At 39.0% G+C, this 17,293-nt stretch overlaps 1 protein-coding gene across 1 annotated transcript in view; it reads left to right on the top strand.

Annotated features, from left to right (window-relative positions):
• LOC107557981 (tight junction protein ZO-1-like) overlaps positions 1-17,293 on the top strand; it is a 144,069-nt gene that overhangs the window by 114,941 nt on the left and 11,835 nt on the right. Inside the window, exons 11-22 of the mRNA XM_016241579.1 lie at positions 3,835-3,962; positions 4,200-4,305; positions 4,385-4,548; positions 6,647-6,866; positions 6,959-7,143; positions 8,302-8,397; positions 8,489-8,571; positions 8,698-8,908; positions 9,157-9,257; positions 11,143-11,496; positions 12,892-13,128; positions 15,827-16,344. Of these exons, the coding sequence (XP_016097065.1) occupies positions 3,835-3,962; positions 4,200-4,305; positions 4,385-4,548; positions 6,647-6,866; positions 6,959-7,143; positions 8,302-8,397; positions 8,489-8,571; positions 8,698-8,908; positions 9,157-9,257; positions 11,143-11,496; positions 12,892-13,128; positions 15,827-16,344 (2,403 nt within the window). The remainder of the gene's footprint in view (positions 1-3,834; positions 3,963-4,199; positions 4,306-4,384; positions 4,549-6,646; positions 6,867-6,958; positions 7,144-8,301; positions 8,398-8,488; positions 8,572-8,697; positions 8,909-9,156; positions 9,258-11,142; positions 11,497-12,891; positions 13,129-15,826; positions 16,345-17,293) is intronic.

Genomic DNA, 17,293 nt, shown 5'->3' with positions numbered 1-17,293 from the left:
AGAGCAAGATCCAGCATTTTTCCACTTGCTCTTTCAAAGTCGATTTTAGTGGAAAATAGAGTGGAAAAGCAGGATTGTCAGTCAGTTAACAAATAGGAAAGACTGTGTTTTAAGACGTCCTACCAAGTTCTTTCCTCCCTTTTCTCTTTGATTTGAAAACTAGAGAATCACACCAGTGTTTTGAAACTGGTGCTTTGCAAAATAAGTAGGATCAACTCATGAAAGGCAGGACAAAAGTTTGTGTGATTATGATGTCTGTACAACATCCAGTCAGACCAATATTTTGGTGCAAATTCCTTGGGCACTTGGGGGCCGCAAACCAAATTAGGCAGATGCCAACATGAACATGCTCTTATTCTCGAAACCAGTAATTTTTATACATTTCAAGGAATAAAATAGGACATTTTTATAGTTTTGTATTTTAAAAAAATGGTACTGTTAGGTAGGCACTAAATTCCAATGGAAAATTTGGGTCCTGATTCAAAACCAGTTGGAGAACTACTGAATTACAGTAGACCAGTAGACCAAAATACTCATCAAATTCCCGTCCCAGAATGTAATATTTCTTCGAAATAGAGGATAATTGGTAACCGCAATTTCTTTTTCTCTCATAGACGGTTTTATGGATCATGGGATCTGTGAAAACCCTCAAGTGGACAGTGATGGCTTTAATACTTTGAGGATAAGTGTGTGGCATAACCCATTGTACCTCAATGTCATCAGCCAAGGTTTTTTATTGAGCCACACAGTAATTGCTGGGAAAGATATTCGTCATGGTCATGAATAAAACAGGACCACATGTGGCGGCCCGGTCCTGCAGAGATGGAGAGTTTCTGCAGTCCGTGGATGTCGCCCGCTATTGTTTACGGTGACAATGAAGGTCACGGGCCGGACCTGTCATCTTTGGCCACGTGCCGATTTTTGGAGTGCCTCAATGGCGGTGGTGCACCTGGAGTCCTTTTCTCTTTCCCGTCTCTCTCTCTGTCTCCTCCATTACTCCAGATCAGATGGGCTACGCTAAATATAGTCCAACAAAGGAGCTGCAAAGCACAGCTGTGACCTTCAAGACTACCTAGCTGCCCTAGCCACACAACGTCCTCCCTCTCTCCCCATCTACCTCGCTCTCATCTGCCATTTGTCTTTCAGTGTAAACAGTGTTTTATGGGTTGTGTGCTTAGGCTTGATAGTGTGGAAAAAGCAGTGTGTTGTTTTTGGTTGTCCTGCTGCGAGCAGAGCATGCATTAATCATCAAAAGCTTTAACCGAACAGCACAAAAGCTCATTTCATTCCGCACTGTACCATATATTTTCATTGTCTTGTATACAGGTGTATTTATTGATTGTACTTTTCACTTACGGCCTGAAACATACTCTTCCAAGTACGTGAACTAGCGATGGACGCTTTCGAAACACTGTTTTGTGAGGCTTCGAAACCTTTGCAAATCGTTTTGTTTTGAATCAATGATTCGGAGCACGCTGCAAGCTGTCAAAATCATATTATTTCAGTAAGTGAGGCTTCATTATGTCAGAACTGTTTCACGATGCTTTGAAATTTTGGTGGTTCGCCACCAGCGGGTATTTTGTTGTATTTATACTGTTCTGACCAGCAGGCATCACCAACATGTGGCGTTTCGAATGCTTTGAAGACAGTAAATCATTTTGAAAAGCAATTGATTCAAAGTTTTGAAAAGCACACTTAGCCTAGCGCTAAATACCTTCAACGTGTTTTTGCAGTGTTGAGCAATGTAGCCGACATTAACAGACATATCTGTTGATTTCTTGAACGCAATGGCCAATCAGAAACATTTTGTCAGAATTCACTCACCGCTGAAAGCACTGCAGTTTTTAGTGTAGTTTTGCACGCTCGTGAATCATCTCATGACTAAGTGCAGACGTGATGTAAATAAGAGATTCATTGTGCAGTTTAGAGAGCGTCACCGATTATAACGGAACTTTGTAAGATCGGGATGAAAGAAGATGAGTGACGCTTTTTAGTGATAAAGGGAGCGCTCTTTGCGCACTTTCTAGGGTATAATCCATTCTGAATTTGTATGAAACTTTCGTTTTTCGGACACATAGGCTACATCCTGCAAAGTTTCGGGAATGACGTCCGCATACTTATGCGGGATTTACTCTCGAAATAGCAGTGATTGGCAATGGACGGAACATAAAATATGTTGATTTAATTCTGGAACCGGTCCTGGCCAAACCTCCACAGACAGCGCGCGTCCCGAGTGAGATCTAATTCACGGACCAAAAGCGTGTGTAAACTTTATTGAGATCGGGACATATCAACCAGTAATTTATTTTCATTTACAGTAATGGACGGTAGAAAGTTCAGCAATGAATGATATGCGATTTATGACAGAATATAGTCCCACAACTGATCGTTTATTTTTTCCTCATGTGTCTCACCTTTGGTAACAACGATTCAAAACAGAAACATTTCAAGAGACACGGGAAAAAGACACGGAAAACTTCAGTGAACATCAGAAAAGCAGCGTGCACATTTCTGGTTAAAAATGAAAGGCCATCAACTGACAAACGGGAAGCATCACCATTCAAGTCAGCAGGAAGAGTCAAAGCTAGTCCACATTTTACTAAACAGTGGCAACCTCTTTAAGTTATTCTTGACTGTGTTGGATTGACTGCTTTGATGCATTGTAATACATTTCTTGCCCCCCCTGACTCAAGAGGCAAATGTCGCCCATGAGCACAGATATATGATGGTATCGACCCTTGGAGTTACTTAGGTTTGTTACCATCAAAATACAAATTAGGTAACCAAACCACATTCTTCGTCGGCCGAGCATTCACAGCTGCGTTTGGGTACTTGTGTTGAGAATGTTTCTGGCCTTAAGAGGAAATGTCTTTCACTTTTAAAGTGGATTCGATATGCCTGATTCATTTGTGCACATTTTAGTTTGTTACAATGAATCAGTGGATTCGTTTGAGTCATCAATCAAAAGTGTTTCCAGAAGTATGCCATTTTACGTATTCTTTATTTTTATTTTTTTAAATGCAATCTAATCTCTATATATAAGTATTATCTGATATTTGTTTGGTGGATAACAGTCAGTAGATTTAGTGATTTGGTTTGTTTGGACTGTTCAGTGAAACAAAAACAAAAAACCTGGTTTGTTTCAGTTATCACTCACAAGTTTTCCAGTAGTATGTCTATATCAGTTTTTGTAAGAAAAAAAGTATTTAGTTAAATACGACTATTTACTTATTAAAATATTTTTAGGTTATGATAATATAAGTTGTTTTGTACAATGCATAAGAGTTAGTCAATTTGGAAGTCAGTTTGGAAAATCTAGTTAGCAGTTTGGTTCATTCATGCTGTTTTTATTACTGTTTAAAAAAACTGATTAATCGATTATCATTCAAAATTGATTCTTTCAAAAGTGGCAAAAATCATTGTTGTCGATAAGTTATGAAAACTAGCTTTTTTTGTTGTTGTAATATATCATATAAAAGTATACGTTTGAGTTTGATGCCGTCATGATCCAAATTGTTTGTGTCAGATAAACCTGTTTTTAATGCTATCAAGTTGAAGAAGAATCATTCTGAGAATTGCTTCTTCGAAGTTTTCCATTGCTTACGGTTCAAACATATCACTTCCCTTAATGTTTTACTTCCAAACAAACTGCTCACATAAAATCAACTGATTTAAAATTCTCCACGAATCAGTTTGACCAAATCATTCAAAAGAAACAGCTTCTAAGAATAATTCATTCACAGATTTACTTCAGTAAATCATAACAAGACCAATGTTAAATGTGTGGGATTCTAACAGCTTAACTCTGTGTTGTCCTTTTTTCTTCACCCACAGTCACCGAAGCCGTGATGAAGACAGGGTCTCAAAGGCAGGGCCGCTTCCCCTGCCTGCTAAGATGGTGGAGGAGATGGCAAAAGAGCAGACTGCAGCCAGAGAAGAGAAACAGCTCCCCCCTCTGCCAGGTCAGAGGTCACTACACACGAACACACTGTGATTAAACGTACATTATTCTCAGCCTGGGTTTGTGCATAGGCGGTGACGAGCAGCGGGAGTTTGTCCGTTTTGACAGTGTCTTTCCAACTACTCCGTCCCGCTGGGTGTCTCTGTGACCTCCCAGAGCGCGACATGCTCCTGTGATGACATTTTTGTGTGTGCGTGTGTACTTTATTCGAATACTCCGTGTGCCTTGATCTTCTCAGAGCCCAAGCCTGTGTACGCTCAACCCGGCCAGCCTGATGTGGACCTGCCTGTTAGTCCGGCAGACGCCCCAGTGCCCAGCGTCACGCATGATGACAGCATCTTACGGTGCGTGCTACTTACTTCAGTGTTTTAGAGATGTTGAGAATGAAATGTCCTAAATGTATGTTTGTGTGTCCACCCTCAGGCCGAGCATGAAGCTGGTGAAGTTTAAGAAGGGTGAGAGCGTCGGGTTGAGACTCGCTGGCGGGAATGACGTTGGGATATTTGTGGCAGGAGTTTTGGAGGACAGTCCTGCTGCTAAAGAGGGCCTGGAGGAGGGAGACCAGATTCTCAGGGTGAGAAAACAATGTTTTGCTTCACTGTAACCTCTTCACTGATTAATTACTGCAACGTCTGACTAAAAGCTGTTTATATAGGCAACTACCTATAAAGGGCACTTTGACAGCGGTTAATTCATCAGGTTGCTGTACTTTTGGTTGCTAGCGATCCACCAATCAGAGCAGTCTTTGTTACTGTGGAAGTGGGAACTCTGGCAAAAGAACTCAACAGTGACTGCCCACTCCCATGAAGCATTGCAAATTCACTCTTAAATAGCTTATGTATTTGTATATAATAAACTTCAGATATATTGTTATGATTCATGGTCCGTTTACTTTTGAGCTTCTGTTTCTGAATCAATTACCTAATTTCCGATTTGATTTGCAGTACATCATGGGATGTGTAGTTCATTTCCTCATAAAAGAGGTTAAGTGCATGGTTATGTAGTCTGTTTACCGATTCAAAATATATATTTTTTCGTTTCATGTTGCATTTATCCAACTTGGAGCTGTTTAGTTTAGTTGAGTCACAGCTCCTTAACAAAAATTTTTTTTCAATGATTTAAATAAATGAATATGAAAAAATTGAATTCTGGAACCATTTTTATAATAACCAGTTTTTATAATAATATACATTTTTGTAATATGCACAAAAATATTTGCAATATGCACAAAAATATATTAAAATACACAATAATATTTGCCTTGACTTAAACTAGTGTTATTTTACTATTGTTGAAATACTTATATACAGTAGTTTATTAATAATTTGAATTAGTTTTATTTTTATATTTTCATTTTTTATTTTAATTTCAGTTAAAGTTTTGTGAAGTTTTCAGTTAAAGTAATTGTGTTGTATGTTTTGACATTTTTATTAGTTTTTAATAATTCTATATAGTTTTATTAATTTTTCATTTCAGTTTTAGTTGAGTTATTTTAGTTAAGTTAAACTAAATTAAAATGAGAAATGTTGCCTTAGCAACTACCTGAATAAAGCTTTAAGTTTTTTTTAAATATATATATATATATATAATTTATTTCAGTTAATGTTTATTTTATTTCAATTAACAATTTTTTTATGGTTTCCATTTCTAGATAACTATAATAACTCTGGGATGATCTCTTGATTTTCTCTAGATACATTTTTAATAAATTAAATGTATTTATAATGTACACTCTGCTGTACATTATAAATACACTCTGCTACACTCACACAATTGCAAATTGTATTTTCAGTTGCGTTTTCCATATATGGACGCATACATTGTGACATAATCCAAATTTACAAATTTGCATTACCGTTTGCGTTTTTGCTTTCGCGAACGCTTAGTGAGTGCCAAATTTCAAATGGAAAAGCAAAGTTCGTTTGCAACTGCATTTCCCATGTCTTACGATTTATGAGCCTGTCATATTTAAATAGCAATATTAATTACCACATCTGCTTTTTCACTCTCTCTGCGTTGCGCATATAACCTGCCAAAACTCACATGGAATCGCAGTTTCTTTAGCATTTGAATTCCCGATGCCTTACACGGAAAGCTGTCAATCGGTGTCAGGGGCGGGACTATCCTATGAGGCGTGTTTGTATTGGGAAGTGACGTCACTCACAGACTATTATGTCGATTGCTTTGAACAATGGATGTAATCGGTAAAGGCTCTGCTAAAGCCAGCTGCCAGTCCGATAGACGTGTGTGAACGAACAGATAGTGCAACCCAGGGCACCTTACAGTACAGTGCAATTCTACACTTATTATATTATATTTTATTCCTTTCTTTTAATCTATAATAGAGCATCCACACCTAAGTTTCGCACCTGTCTTAAGATCTTTTAATATAATAATATAATGTGGAAGAGTGAGGAAAATCTGGGGTGGGATAGGGTCTTGTACAACATTATATTATGAAAGTTAAATAATCAAACATAATCAAATCATAATTTACCGATCCACCAAGCTGGTTTCTGCTGGTCAGACTGATCTGGTTCTTTGATGGTTTTATAGGGATTTTGGACACTTGTCAGACTGTCTGACAAGCTAAACCAGAAAAGATCAGCAAAACCACTTTAAACTGTTTCAAACTTTTCATCAGGACTCCAAAATAATAATAACATAAATCTCTTTGCTTCCCAGTATACAGACGCATTGTAGAGTCTGACGTAGGTGACTCGTTCTACATCAGGACCCATTTTGAGTACGAGAAGGAGTCGCCCTACGGCCTGAGCTTCAATAAGGGGGAGGTCTTCAGAGTAGTCGACACCCTTTACAATGGCAAACTGGGCTCTTGGCTTGCCATCCGCATCGGCAAGAACCACCAGGAGGTGGAGCGGGGCATAATCCCCAACAAGAATAGGTGCTGAAGCCATTTGTACTAGTTTGCATTGAGTCGTGCGTTTGAGGTGTTGAGTTATTCAAGTTTGAACTGTTATTTTGTGTTCTCTACAGGGCTGAGCAGCTATCGAGTGTCCAATACACTCTCCCAAAGACTCCAGGAGGGGATCGGGCCGACTTCTGGAGGTTCAGAGGCCTCCGTAGCTCCAAACGCAACCTGAGGAAGAGCAGAGAGGACCTTTCTGCTCAACCTGTCCAAACAAAGTTCCCCGCTTATGAAAGAGTGGTGCTTCGAGAAGGTAGGCTGTTTATTAGGGCTGGGTTTTGACACAAATTTCACGATTCGATTCTCATTCACAAGCTTTCGATTCGATTCAATATCGATTATTTTGGATATATATCAGGTACAGATTTTCTCAAGGAAAAAAAAATCTCTCAACTATGCTTTAAAATATACATGAGAGTCAGTTGGTACTACATTACTATAATATTGAAGGTTAAAATTGACTGATTTGTTAAAATTACACAATTACGTTTTTAAAATAATAAAGTTACAATTACATAATATTTCTACTTCAATTAGTTTTTATTATATAAACATAATGGTGGCTGTCATAAAAACTTGATGGATTTATTAAAACATAAATTAAACATTGAAGAACAGTAAAATTTATAGTGAATGTTATATGGTGCATATATTTAGCAAAATGCCCCTCTCTACAGTTTATTTTTCTATCTGACTAATGAGTTTATGGTCACCGAATATGTTTTTCCGAGGTAAATGTGACGTTACGTGACATTGTTTACAAGACGTTATATAGACGCGGCTGAAACACTGATTGAGCGATTACATGAGACAGGATACGGATTGTAAAGTTGTACTCTTTCTTTTAACTTGCCTTCGGATGTTTAGTCATGATTATTTTGTGCTGAAACTGGTATTAATATGGAGGAGATTATTAGTTCACGTGCGCCTCACGCTGCTGCGTCTACAGCAATCTGTCACTCCACATTAAACAGCGCCAAAATGGCATTTATTGTTTGAATACTGCAATACAATGGACAAAATTTTAAATATGAGACTTTGTTTCATATTAAAAGTACCAACGCACAATGCTTATTGTGATATATTGGATGGGAGGTGTGCATCAATTTTCCATCCATTAACTGAAAACAGGCTAGACTAATCGATTCTTGGGATTTAAGAATTGATATCGTTCCGTAAAAATGAGAATCGATTAATATCGAGATATAGATATTTTTTACCCAGCCCTACTGTTTATAGACCTGCTTTTAGTTGCTATGGTTATTTCGGGTTTGAGCATCTACTTTTAAAGCTTTGCTAATCAATTTCAGTTTGTCTGTGGAAGTTTGCAGGAAATAATCTGATAGCCTTGCAACGAAGGAAAACCTTTTGTAGAAATCTAGTTAACCTGTTGTTTCTTCTGCATAAAAAGCTGGTTTCTTGAGGCCGGTGGTCATTTTCGGGCCTATTGCGGATGTCGCAAGAGAGAAACTGTCCAGAGAGGAGCCTGACGTCTTTGAACTTGCAAGTAAGTTCTGTGTAAAGAGGATTTCAGCGTTCTTTTTTGGGGGGGGGTTCGTATTAAGAAGGTATAAAACGTCTTATTCTCCTTCTCTAAGAGAGTGAACCCAGAGATGCAGGCACAGACCAGCGCAGCTCTGGAATCATCCGTCTCCATACCATTAAACAGATCATTGACCGAGTGAGTATGGACTCGGATAATTTAGTTAACTGCCATCCAGCTTTCCATCTGCTCAGCTCGTGAGCATAGTCTCACAGACCCTGCAAAGACCCGGCTGGTGTCTCATGATTCTGTTTGTGCTGCTAGGACAAGCATGCAGTGCTGGACATCACCCCCAATGCGGTGGATCGTCTGAATTATGCTCAATGGTACCCCATCGTGGTGTTCCTGAATCCTGACAGCAAGCAGGGTGTCAAGAACATGAGGACCAGGCTCTGTCCTGAGTCCAGGAAGAGTGCCCGGAAGCTGTATGAGCGTGCTCTCAAACTGAGAAAGAGCAACCATCACCTCTTTACCAGTGAGTAGACCCAACAACAAAATAATATTATTAGACTCATGTTGTTACAAACCTGTTAGACCTTCTTTAGTCAATGGAACACAAAAGGAGACATTTTAAAGCATGTCCAGGGCAATCTAGTTCATGTAATGAATGAGAACTGGGAACTTTTGCAAGCTACAAAAGCACCATAAAAGTTATTGTTTTAAATGCAAGCATTACTTGTGGTGTGTTTGTAGTAAGTAAATTGCGACTTCCTGGCCTTTTAGCCACCATCAACTTGAACAACATGAACGATGGGTGGTACGGAGCTTTGAAAGAGACCATCCAGCAGCAGCAGAACCAGTTGGTCTGGGTCTCAGAGGGCAAGGTAAGCTTCTCTAAAGTTTTGTGCCTCACTATCTAGATGTTGCTTCTTTGTCTAGAGCTCCCACCCCCACTCAAACACCTTATGGCGCTTTTCCACTGCATGGTACCAAGTGAACCGTACTGTTACCAAAACGTGACGTGTAAACTCTGCTGATCACAGATTGGCCGGAGAGAATCGTCACTACCTGCGTCACTGAACTTGCGACACAAACACAACAAAACCACTAGATTTAAATCAGCACAGCCAGCAAAGGAACGAGCGCACCTTTTTTTAACAACCAAAAAGTGGCTGTTTCGCTGTCTGTTGAGGAAATACAGAAGTTCCACTCGTTGATAGCAGAGGAGCGGATCCAGCAAGAGCTTGATGGGGCGACGCGGAATGAAAAAGTTTTTTTAGGAGTCGCGGCAGTAGATTATAACGACATGTGAATAAATCCCGCCCACTCTAAAGCGGTACTGAACTGCAGTGGAAACGCAAACCGAGCCGTTCCGTGCCGTACCGTACTGAGCCGAGTCGTACCACGCAGTGGAAAAGCTCCATTAGATCAGTGTTTCCCAACCCTGTTCCTGAAGCCACACCAACAGTACACATTTTGAGACTCTTCCCAATCAAACACACCTGATTCAACTCTTCAGCTCGTTAGTAGAGACTCCAAGACACGAAATGAATGGGTCAAATAAGTGAGACATCCAAATTATGTACTGTGGCTGTGCCTACAGGAACAGGTTTGGGAAGCGCTGCCTTAAATGAGGGTCGGCAACCATAACAACCCTAGCCTCATTTATGTGTCTTATGCAATGCATTACTACACTGCTCTCTGGAATACTTGATTTTGGTTGGTTAGTTGTCGTCATTCTGTGGTTAAAACTTTTCTAGTTACTCTGTATAATTTAGTAAACAATAATTATGTGCCTGTAATTAGTGGTCAACCTATAATTGCCAAGGCCAATAATGACCGATATTGGCATCAGCCTTTAATTTGTTCTTTTTGGTGTTGGAACCATGACTTTTATTTTGACAGCACTAAAACTGTCAATGCCTCAATAAATAGTAATTATATTACTGTAATTGTAATTAGTGATTGACCTCTATATTGCCAAGGTCCTTGCCATTTTTTTAATTGGCATTAGGCTTTACATTTTTCTGTTTGGATAAGTGTTGAAACTTTTATTTTGACAGCACTAAAAACAGCAGCACCTGAATAAATAATTAGATATTTGTAATTGTAATTATCGGTCAATTTGTATATCGGCAAGGCCAATTAATTAACCGATAATTTATTTATAACTGCCAATGGCTGAATAAATAATGATTATATACATGTATTTGTAATAAGTGGTTGATATATATATCAACAAGGCTGTTTGAAATGTTATAATTATCGGCATTGGATGATTGGTATTTATGTTTGGCCGAGTTGTTGGATGCATTTTGCTTTCTATAATTAGTGAACTGTATAGCTGAATAAATAATACTTATAATAACCATAATTATAATTGGAAAAACTGAATAAATCTGAAAACTTTGAGCCGATATATATCTGATACAATGAAAAAAATTGTCTAATATTGGCTGATAACTGATATCATACAAATATATTGTGTATCCCCACAAACAATTTCTGCTTAAAACAATATTTCAAATCTGTTTATTCATTTATTTGCTTAGTATCCATGTAAAATGTTTTTATTTACTATATATATTTTAAAAAAAACTTTTTAAGAGCAAAAAAACCAGAGCAGAGCTATTTCTGCTTTTACACAGTTCCAGTCCAAGGCGTTTGATATGCATTAGTTTCCGCTCTCACCATCCATCATTTCATTTCCACTGCTGTGGGTCATCAAACTCATCCTAACCATCCCTCCCTCCCCCTCTCCGCCTGCAGGCAGATGGCGCTCCTGACGATGACCTTGACATCCACGATGACCGCCTCTCCTACCTCTCAGCACCGGGCAGTGAGTACAGCATGTACAGCACCGACAGCCGCCACACTTCCGACTACGAGGACACTGATACGGAGGGCGGGGCGTACACTGACCAGGAGCTGGATGAAACCATGAACGACGAGGTGGGCCTGCCCAGCGAGCCTGCCATCACACGCTCATCTGAACCTGTCCGAGAGGACCTGCCGGTCATCCAGGACGCAACTGGGTACCCGAGCTACCAGCATGCTGTGCCGCAACCGGAGCCGGTTAACCGCATCGACCCAGCCGGGTTTAAGATGGCAGCGCCTCAGCAGGTACAGAATATGAGTACCATTATGTATGTGTGTTGGTTACTTTGTTCATTTCAGTGGGACTTCTTTAAGTTTGAGCATAACATGGGCCATTTCTGCTATGCAGTGCTTTTTGAAATCTCTAACTTTTAAAAAATGAATATGCTTGTGTTGTAATTTAATGAAGTATTTCTATTAGAGATACTCAGGCACTAAATTATTAAAAAAATTATTAATTATAACCTATTCACATACTGGCAAGAAAATTAGTTAAGATGAACCTTATAGGATATAAATAAGAATCTAAAGTGAGGAGCGTTAGCTTACACGAGTATTAACTTGATCATTTTTATTTATTTTATTATTATTTTTAAATATTTGTTTAGTTTACATAAGTATGTTAGCTTGCTAAATTTGTATGTATGTATTTATTTATTTATCATTTATCTGTTTTAGATAAGGTTACTTTGTAGCTTGTTATATTTTAATCTTGGTTTTAACAGTCTTTTAAAATATATGCATTTTTCTTTCTATCAAACAAGATGGAATGATTCAAGTCAGACCAATGAATAGCACAAAACATCACAAAATTATATAAAAGCTGTTGTTAATTCTTGCTGATGTTTGTGCTGATGTCACTTCCTAGAGGACAAAGTCATTAAGGAACAGGCTTTTGTTAGTTAAAGGGATAAAGTTAGGCTTTAGGGCTTTGTTAGTCATTACGATATACAGAAGACTGACAGGATGAAAAGTATACTTAAGGACACCGGGAGAAATAATTGCAGTTAATTTTTTTTTTATGTTACTAACGAATACCACTTGAAAAATATCATCTGCTCAAAAATAATTTATGTTTCTTGAAATACACTCTGTTAGTTGTGAAATTGAGTGCATTTGCGTGTACAATGAATTCTAATAACGATCAATTCAATTAAATACCAGACAACAAAAAGTTTACATGAGATTTACATTTTTGTCTTTTTTTTTTCTGGTGATTCTTACTAATATGGATTCTCTCTTTTTGAGTTTAATATGTTACCTAATAAAATAAATATATGATCAAAATATGAAATTGTACAGCATAGTAGAAATGACCATATAACATAACAAAACCCATTTTCCTTCCTTTGGGTCGTTATCTGAAATGTTAACCTTTATTTTCTGCCTCAATAGCATTTTAAACTGCATATGCAGCAGGACTGGAACACTACCTAGTTTTCTGCTTCCTGTAAAGCTAAAGACACTTGATGTGATCTAGTTTATATGATCAGATGACATTCTTTTCCAGACAAACTCTTATTCAGCTTTCAGTAGCTACCAGTTAACCTGGTTATGGATGCTTTGGTTGTTGTAGCCGCTAGTTGTAGCTGGTGCTTTTGGCAGCGCGTGTCTGTAACCTTTTTGCCCCGTACTCCACAGCAAGCTGAGGCCGCTCTGGCCTCGCCACCCCCTCCCTCTGCAGCGGCAGCAGCGCCCCCTGCTGTCCAACCAACCGCGCCACTAGCGGGTACGGACCCAGAGGAGCCGACTGGCACCCCTCAGGCCGACACCCTTAACAGCCCCGTCCCTGTTCCTGACCCCCAGCCCGAACCTGAGCTCGCTCAGCCCCCAACACACGATCCCCCCCAGTTGCTTCCTCCTGGCCCAGATCCAAAGGTACCAGCAGCACCGGAAGCTGGACCCACTCCCGGCCCGTTTCGGCCTGGTTCAGCCCAGCTATTTCTTTCTCAACCTTGCCTGTGTCTATCACTATTTTCTTTGACTCTTCCCACTCCACTGTGTGCATGAATGCTCCGCCCACCCCACGCGTGTGCTGCGTGTGTTCCTCTGACACTACAGCAGAGACTGTGTAACTGGTACACATGCACCACAGGAGGACGAGGGCCCGTTGCATAAGTAGAAGTGCAGTCTCCTCACTTGTTGCCTCGTACATCCTCTTGCATGGCTCCTAATTTATGACGTTTCTTTCAGCTTGTTTTGTCTGTATAGGGCTGGGCGATATATTGAATAGTCATGATATGAATGCGATGGCTATTTGAAATGGTGCAACTTTGCGAATGTGTGACGATTTTAATGCACACTTTATTCGGCTAATATGTTTCTGGACTTTTTCCCCTTGCAGTTCTGAGTTTTTTTTCCCCTTGTAATTCTGCTTTTATATCTTGCAATTCTGGGTTTGTATTTCTTTCGCAATCCTGAGTTTGTGTCTCTGAAATATAAACTCAGAATTGGGAGGAAAAACGACAGATTGTGAGATATAAACTTTGATCTCTCAGATTTGTGAGAAAAAAGGCTGAATTGTGAGATTAAAACTCAAAATTTTAGTTTTAATAAAAAAAACTAAGATTAAAAATCATTTCCATTAATCAGTACAAGCAGTCCACTGTAAGGAGTCAATTCATAACTGTTTCAGTGATTCATCCGCATCATCACTAACATCACTCACATATTTTTTATAATTGTTTTTTTAATATATTAAAATGTTTTAAGTAAAATTTTACATATATAATTTATTTTATTGTATATTGCTATTGTTTGCATCAACATAAAAAATTTTACTGGAATATTTTCCCCCATAGTGTTTGCTTTTATGTATTATTTTATTAGTGCATAACATTTCAAATAATTATTTGTTTTGTTTATTGAAAAGCTGTGTAAAACAAGATTATTGAAACCTTGATTTACTGCGTGCACTATGCTGTTTGATGTAAACAATGGATTTTTTTATTTTAAGCTATATCGCCTGGCCCTAATCTGTAGTGATAGCTGTAACGGTAGCGTTTGGCTTTGACCTGAATCACATCTGTACAGACGGCCACTAGATGCACTGTAGACGTGTCACTAAATTGCAAATGGACCTTTCCCTGATTTGCAAGAATGGACTTCTGTAGTTGCATGTTCATTTAACCTGCAGACAGTACTTACAGCAATGTAAAAGGAAAACAACTGGACTAATCCTGCATAATGTCTTCATAACCAATGTTCCTTTTCATAGATGAAGACGTTATGTAAGAGCTTTTGTGATTGTTAACTTGTCTTATAGGAGGCGTTGGACCTTTTACAGCTCTACTGTCTTCAGGCTATACTTTGAAGCTTGAGAAGGAGCCTTTCAAACAATGAACGAAGACATCTTTAAAGCTCCACTTGGTCCTATTATAAATTTATTAGATTTTGCTAAAGATTAGGAATCAAAGAAGTGTAACCAAGTGGAGTTGCTGTACATGTTGAAGGGCTTCTTTTCAAAATGTAGTAATGTAGAGCTGAGTTGCAAATTCGTAAGATGCTTGTTTTATTGCATATTGAATTAATGAATTATTAATGTTTTTTCTGTTCAGGAGTGAGTTTAGCTTCAGTGCTTGCAAGGCACCACTGCATGTATATTTACTGAAAGTTCATTTAATACTATAAATAATAATTTAGCACCAAATCAGCATATCAGAATGATTTCTGAAGGATCATGTGACACTGAAGACTGGAGTAATGATGCTGAAAATTCAGCTTTGCATCACAGGAATACATTACATTTTAAAATCTATTAAAATAAAGAACTATTATTTGAACATTTTAAATTAAAATAATGTTTCACAGTATTACTATTTTTACTATATTTTACTCAAATAAATCTAGCCATGGTTAACACGAGACTGCTTTCAAAAACATTAGAATTTTTAAAAAGGATTTTAAAAAAATCTAACATTTCGATATTTCGTTTGCTAATTTTTTTCCTTCTGGAAATCAGCATATCAGAATGATTTCTGAAGGATCATGTGACACTGAAGACTGGAGTAATGATGCTGAAAATTCAGCTTTGCATCACAAGAATACATTACATTTTAAAATCTATTAAAATAAAGAACTATTATTTGAACATTTTAAATTAAAATAATGTTTCACAGTATTACTATTTTTACTATATTTTACTCAAATAAATCTAGCCATGGTTAACACAAGAGACTGCTTTCAAAAACATTAGAATTTTTAAAAAGGATTTTTAAAAAATCTAACATTTCGATATTTCGTTTGCTAATTTTTTTCCTTCTGCAATAAAACCACATTATTTTAAAACTGTCATGTGATTTTTACTGTATGTAAAACCATGCTTACTTTTTTACTGCCTTGCAAGCACTTGTTTTTCTTGAAGGAAATACTTATTTACTTAAATATTTCTTTGTCGTTAATTTGAAATATTTTGCCTGTTTTATTTAATTTTTTATCTTTAAAAATGTGCCAGATCTGTTTAATTTAATGACTTAACGACTGAGGTTGTTTTGCAAATGTATGTAAATAGGAAATATCCTTTTCATAGCCTTTTCAATCATTCCGGCTCTGACAGTTGATGTTTTGTCCCTCACAGATGTATAAAAAGGATCTGTACAGCATGGATGAGGCGGTGCGAGTGAACCACAGCGTGAAGCCTCCCCCTCCCCACCACCAGCAGCAGCAGCAGCCTTTAGGGCCCCCCACCTCGCTCTCCTACAGCCACCAGCCTGTCTACCAGGACCAACAGCCATACCGCCAATACGAGCACCCGCCTTATGGCTATGACGGTGGCGGCTACGCACAACCAAAGCCTCACAATTACGACCCACACCTGCACTACGACAGCCGTGTGCCTCACTACAACGAGCAGTGGCCCCCTTACGACCAGCAGCAGACTTCACCCCAACCGCCACCAGTGTCCGGCTACCCTCAGGGCCACCAGCCTCCTCCTCCCCCCCAACTGGGGTACGAACCTCGCTCTCCATACGAGGATGGCCCAACCAGGGATTTCAGCCCCCCTCAGTCCCAATACGATGGCGTGTCACCAATGAACTACGATAACCGGCCGCGGCACGCTAAACCCGCCACGGCGCGCTACGAAGAACCGCCCCCTCCAGTCTCCTACGACGCCCGCTCTCCCTTCGAGTCCGATCCACATGGTTTCCCAGGCAATGCGCTTCGCTCCCCTGATCCGCCCAAGCAGTATTACGGTGATGCTGCAATGAGACCCTCGTACAACCCTGGAGCGCCGAACCGAACGTATAAACCAGCGCCACACGAGCCTGTGATGAACTCTGAACCTCCTGCTCCGCCTCCCAAACCTGAGGCCGTCTTGTCTTCAGGAGAGCCGGCTCACCCTGCAGCTCCCAAACCATTGCCGCCTCCCCCCAGGGATGATGATGATGATGATGATGATGATGAAGACCCTGCCATGAAGCCCCAGTCTGTGCTCAACAGGGTAAAAATGTTTGAGAACAAGCGCTCCATGTCCGTAGACCGAGCCAAGGATACGCCGGAAGTAGCGGGAATCAGGGTATATTTCTGTCCGCTTGATACTGAACCTAGACTTTTCCATTGAGGGCTTTGTTGTTAATGGTTTTATTTGCATCCACATAACAATTTAATATTTTAGTGTCGACTTTTGCACAGAGAAGAAGGACTTCAGAAAATGTATAAATCTAGTTTGTGTATGTGAACGTGTGATGACAGAATGGATGTACTTTCTTCTTCAGCCCACAGATCTCCCAAAACCTGTGAGCACACCTGGTCCTGTGCTTAAAGCCAACTCTCTCAGCAACCTGGAGCAGGAGAAACACTCTTACAGGTACAACCACATACTTACTGTACCGTTCAAAAGTTTGGGCTCTGTGAGATTGTTTAAAATGTTTTACATGAAAGTGTCTTATGCTCACCAAGGCTGCATTTATTTGTTCAAAAATTGTACAGTAAAAATTGTAAAATTGTCAAATATTATTGAAATTTAAAACAACAGTTTTCAATTTAATATATTTTAAAATATAATTTATTCCTGTGATCAAAGCTGAATTTTCAGCATCATTAC

Source organism: Sinocyclocheilus grahami, unplaced genomic scaffold (assembly GCF_001515645.1).
Source record: "Sinocyclocheilus grahami isolate Dianchi unplaced genomic scaffold, SAMN03320097.WGS_v1.1 scaffold627.1, whole genome shotgun sequence".
NCBI classification, from domain to species: domain Eukaryota; kingdom Metazoa; phylum Chordata; class Actinopteri; order Cypriniformes; family Cyprinidae; genus Sinocyclocheilus; species Sinocyclocheilus grahami.
This window is presented reverse-complemented; position numbering and strand designations above follow the sequence as displayed.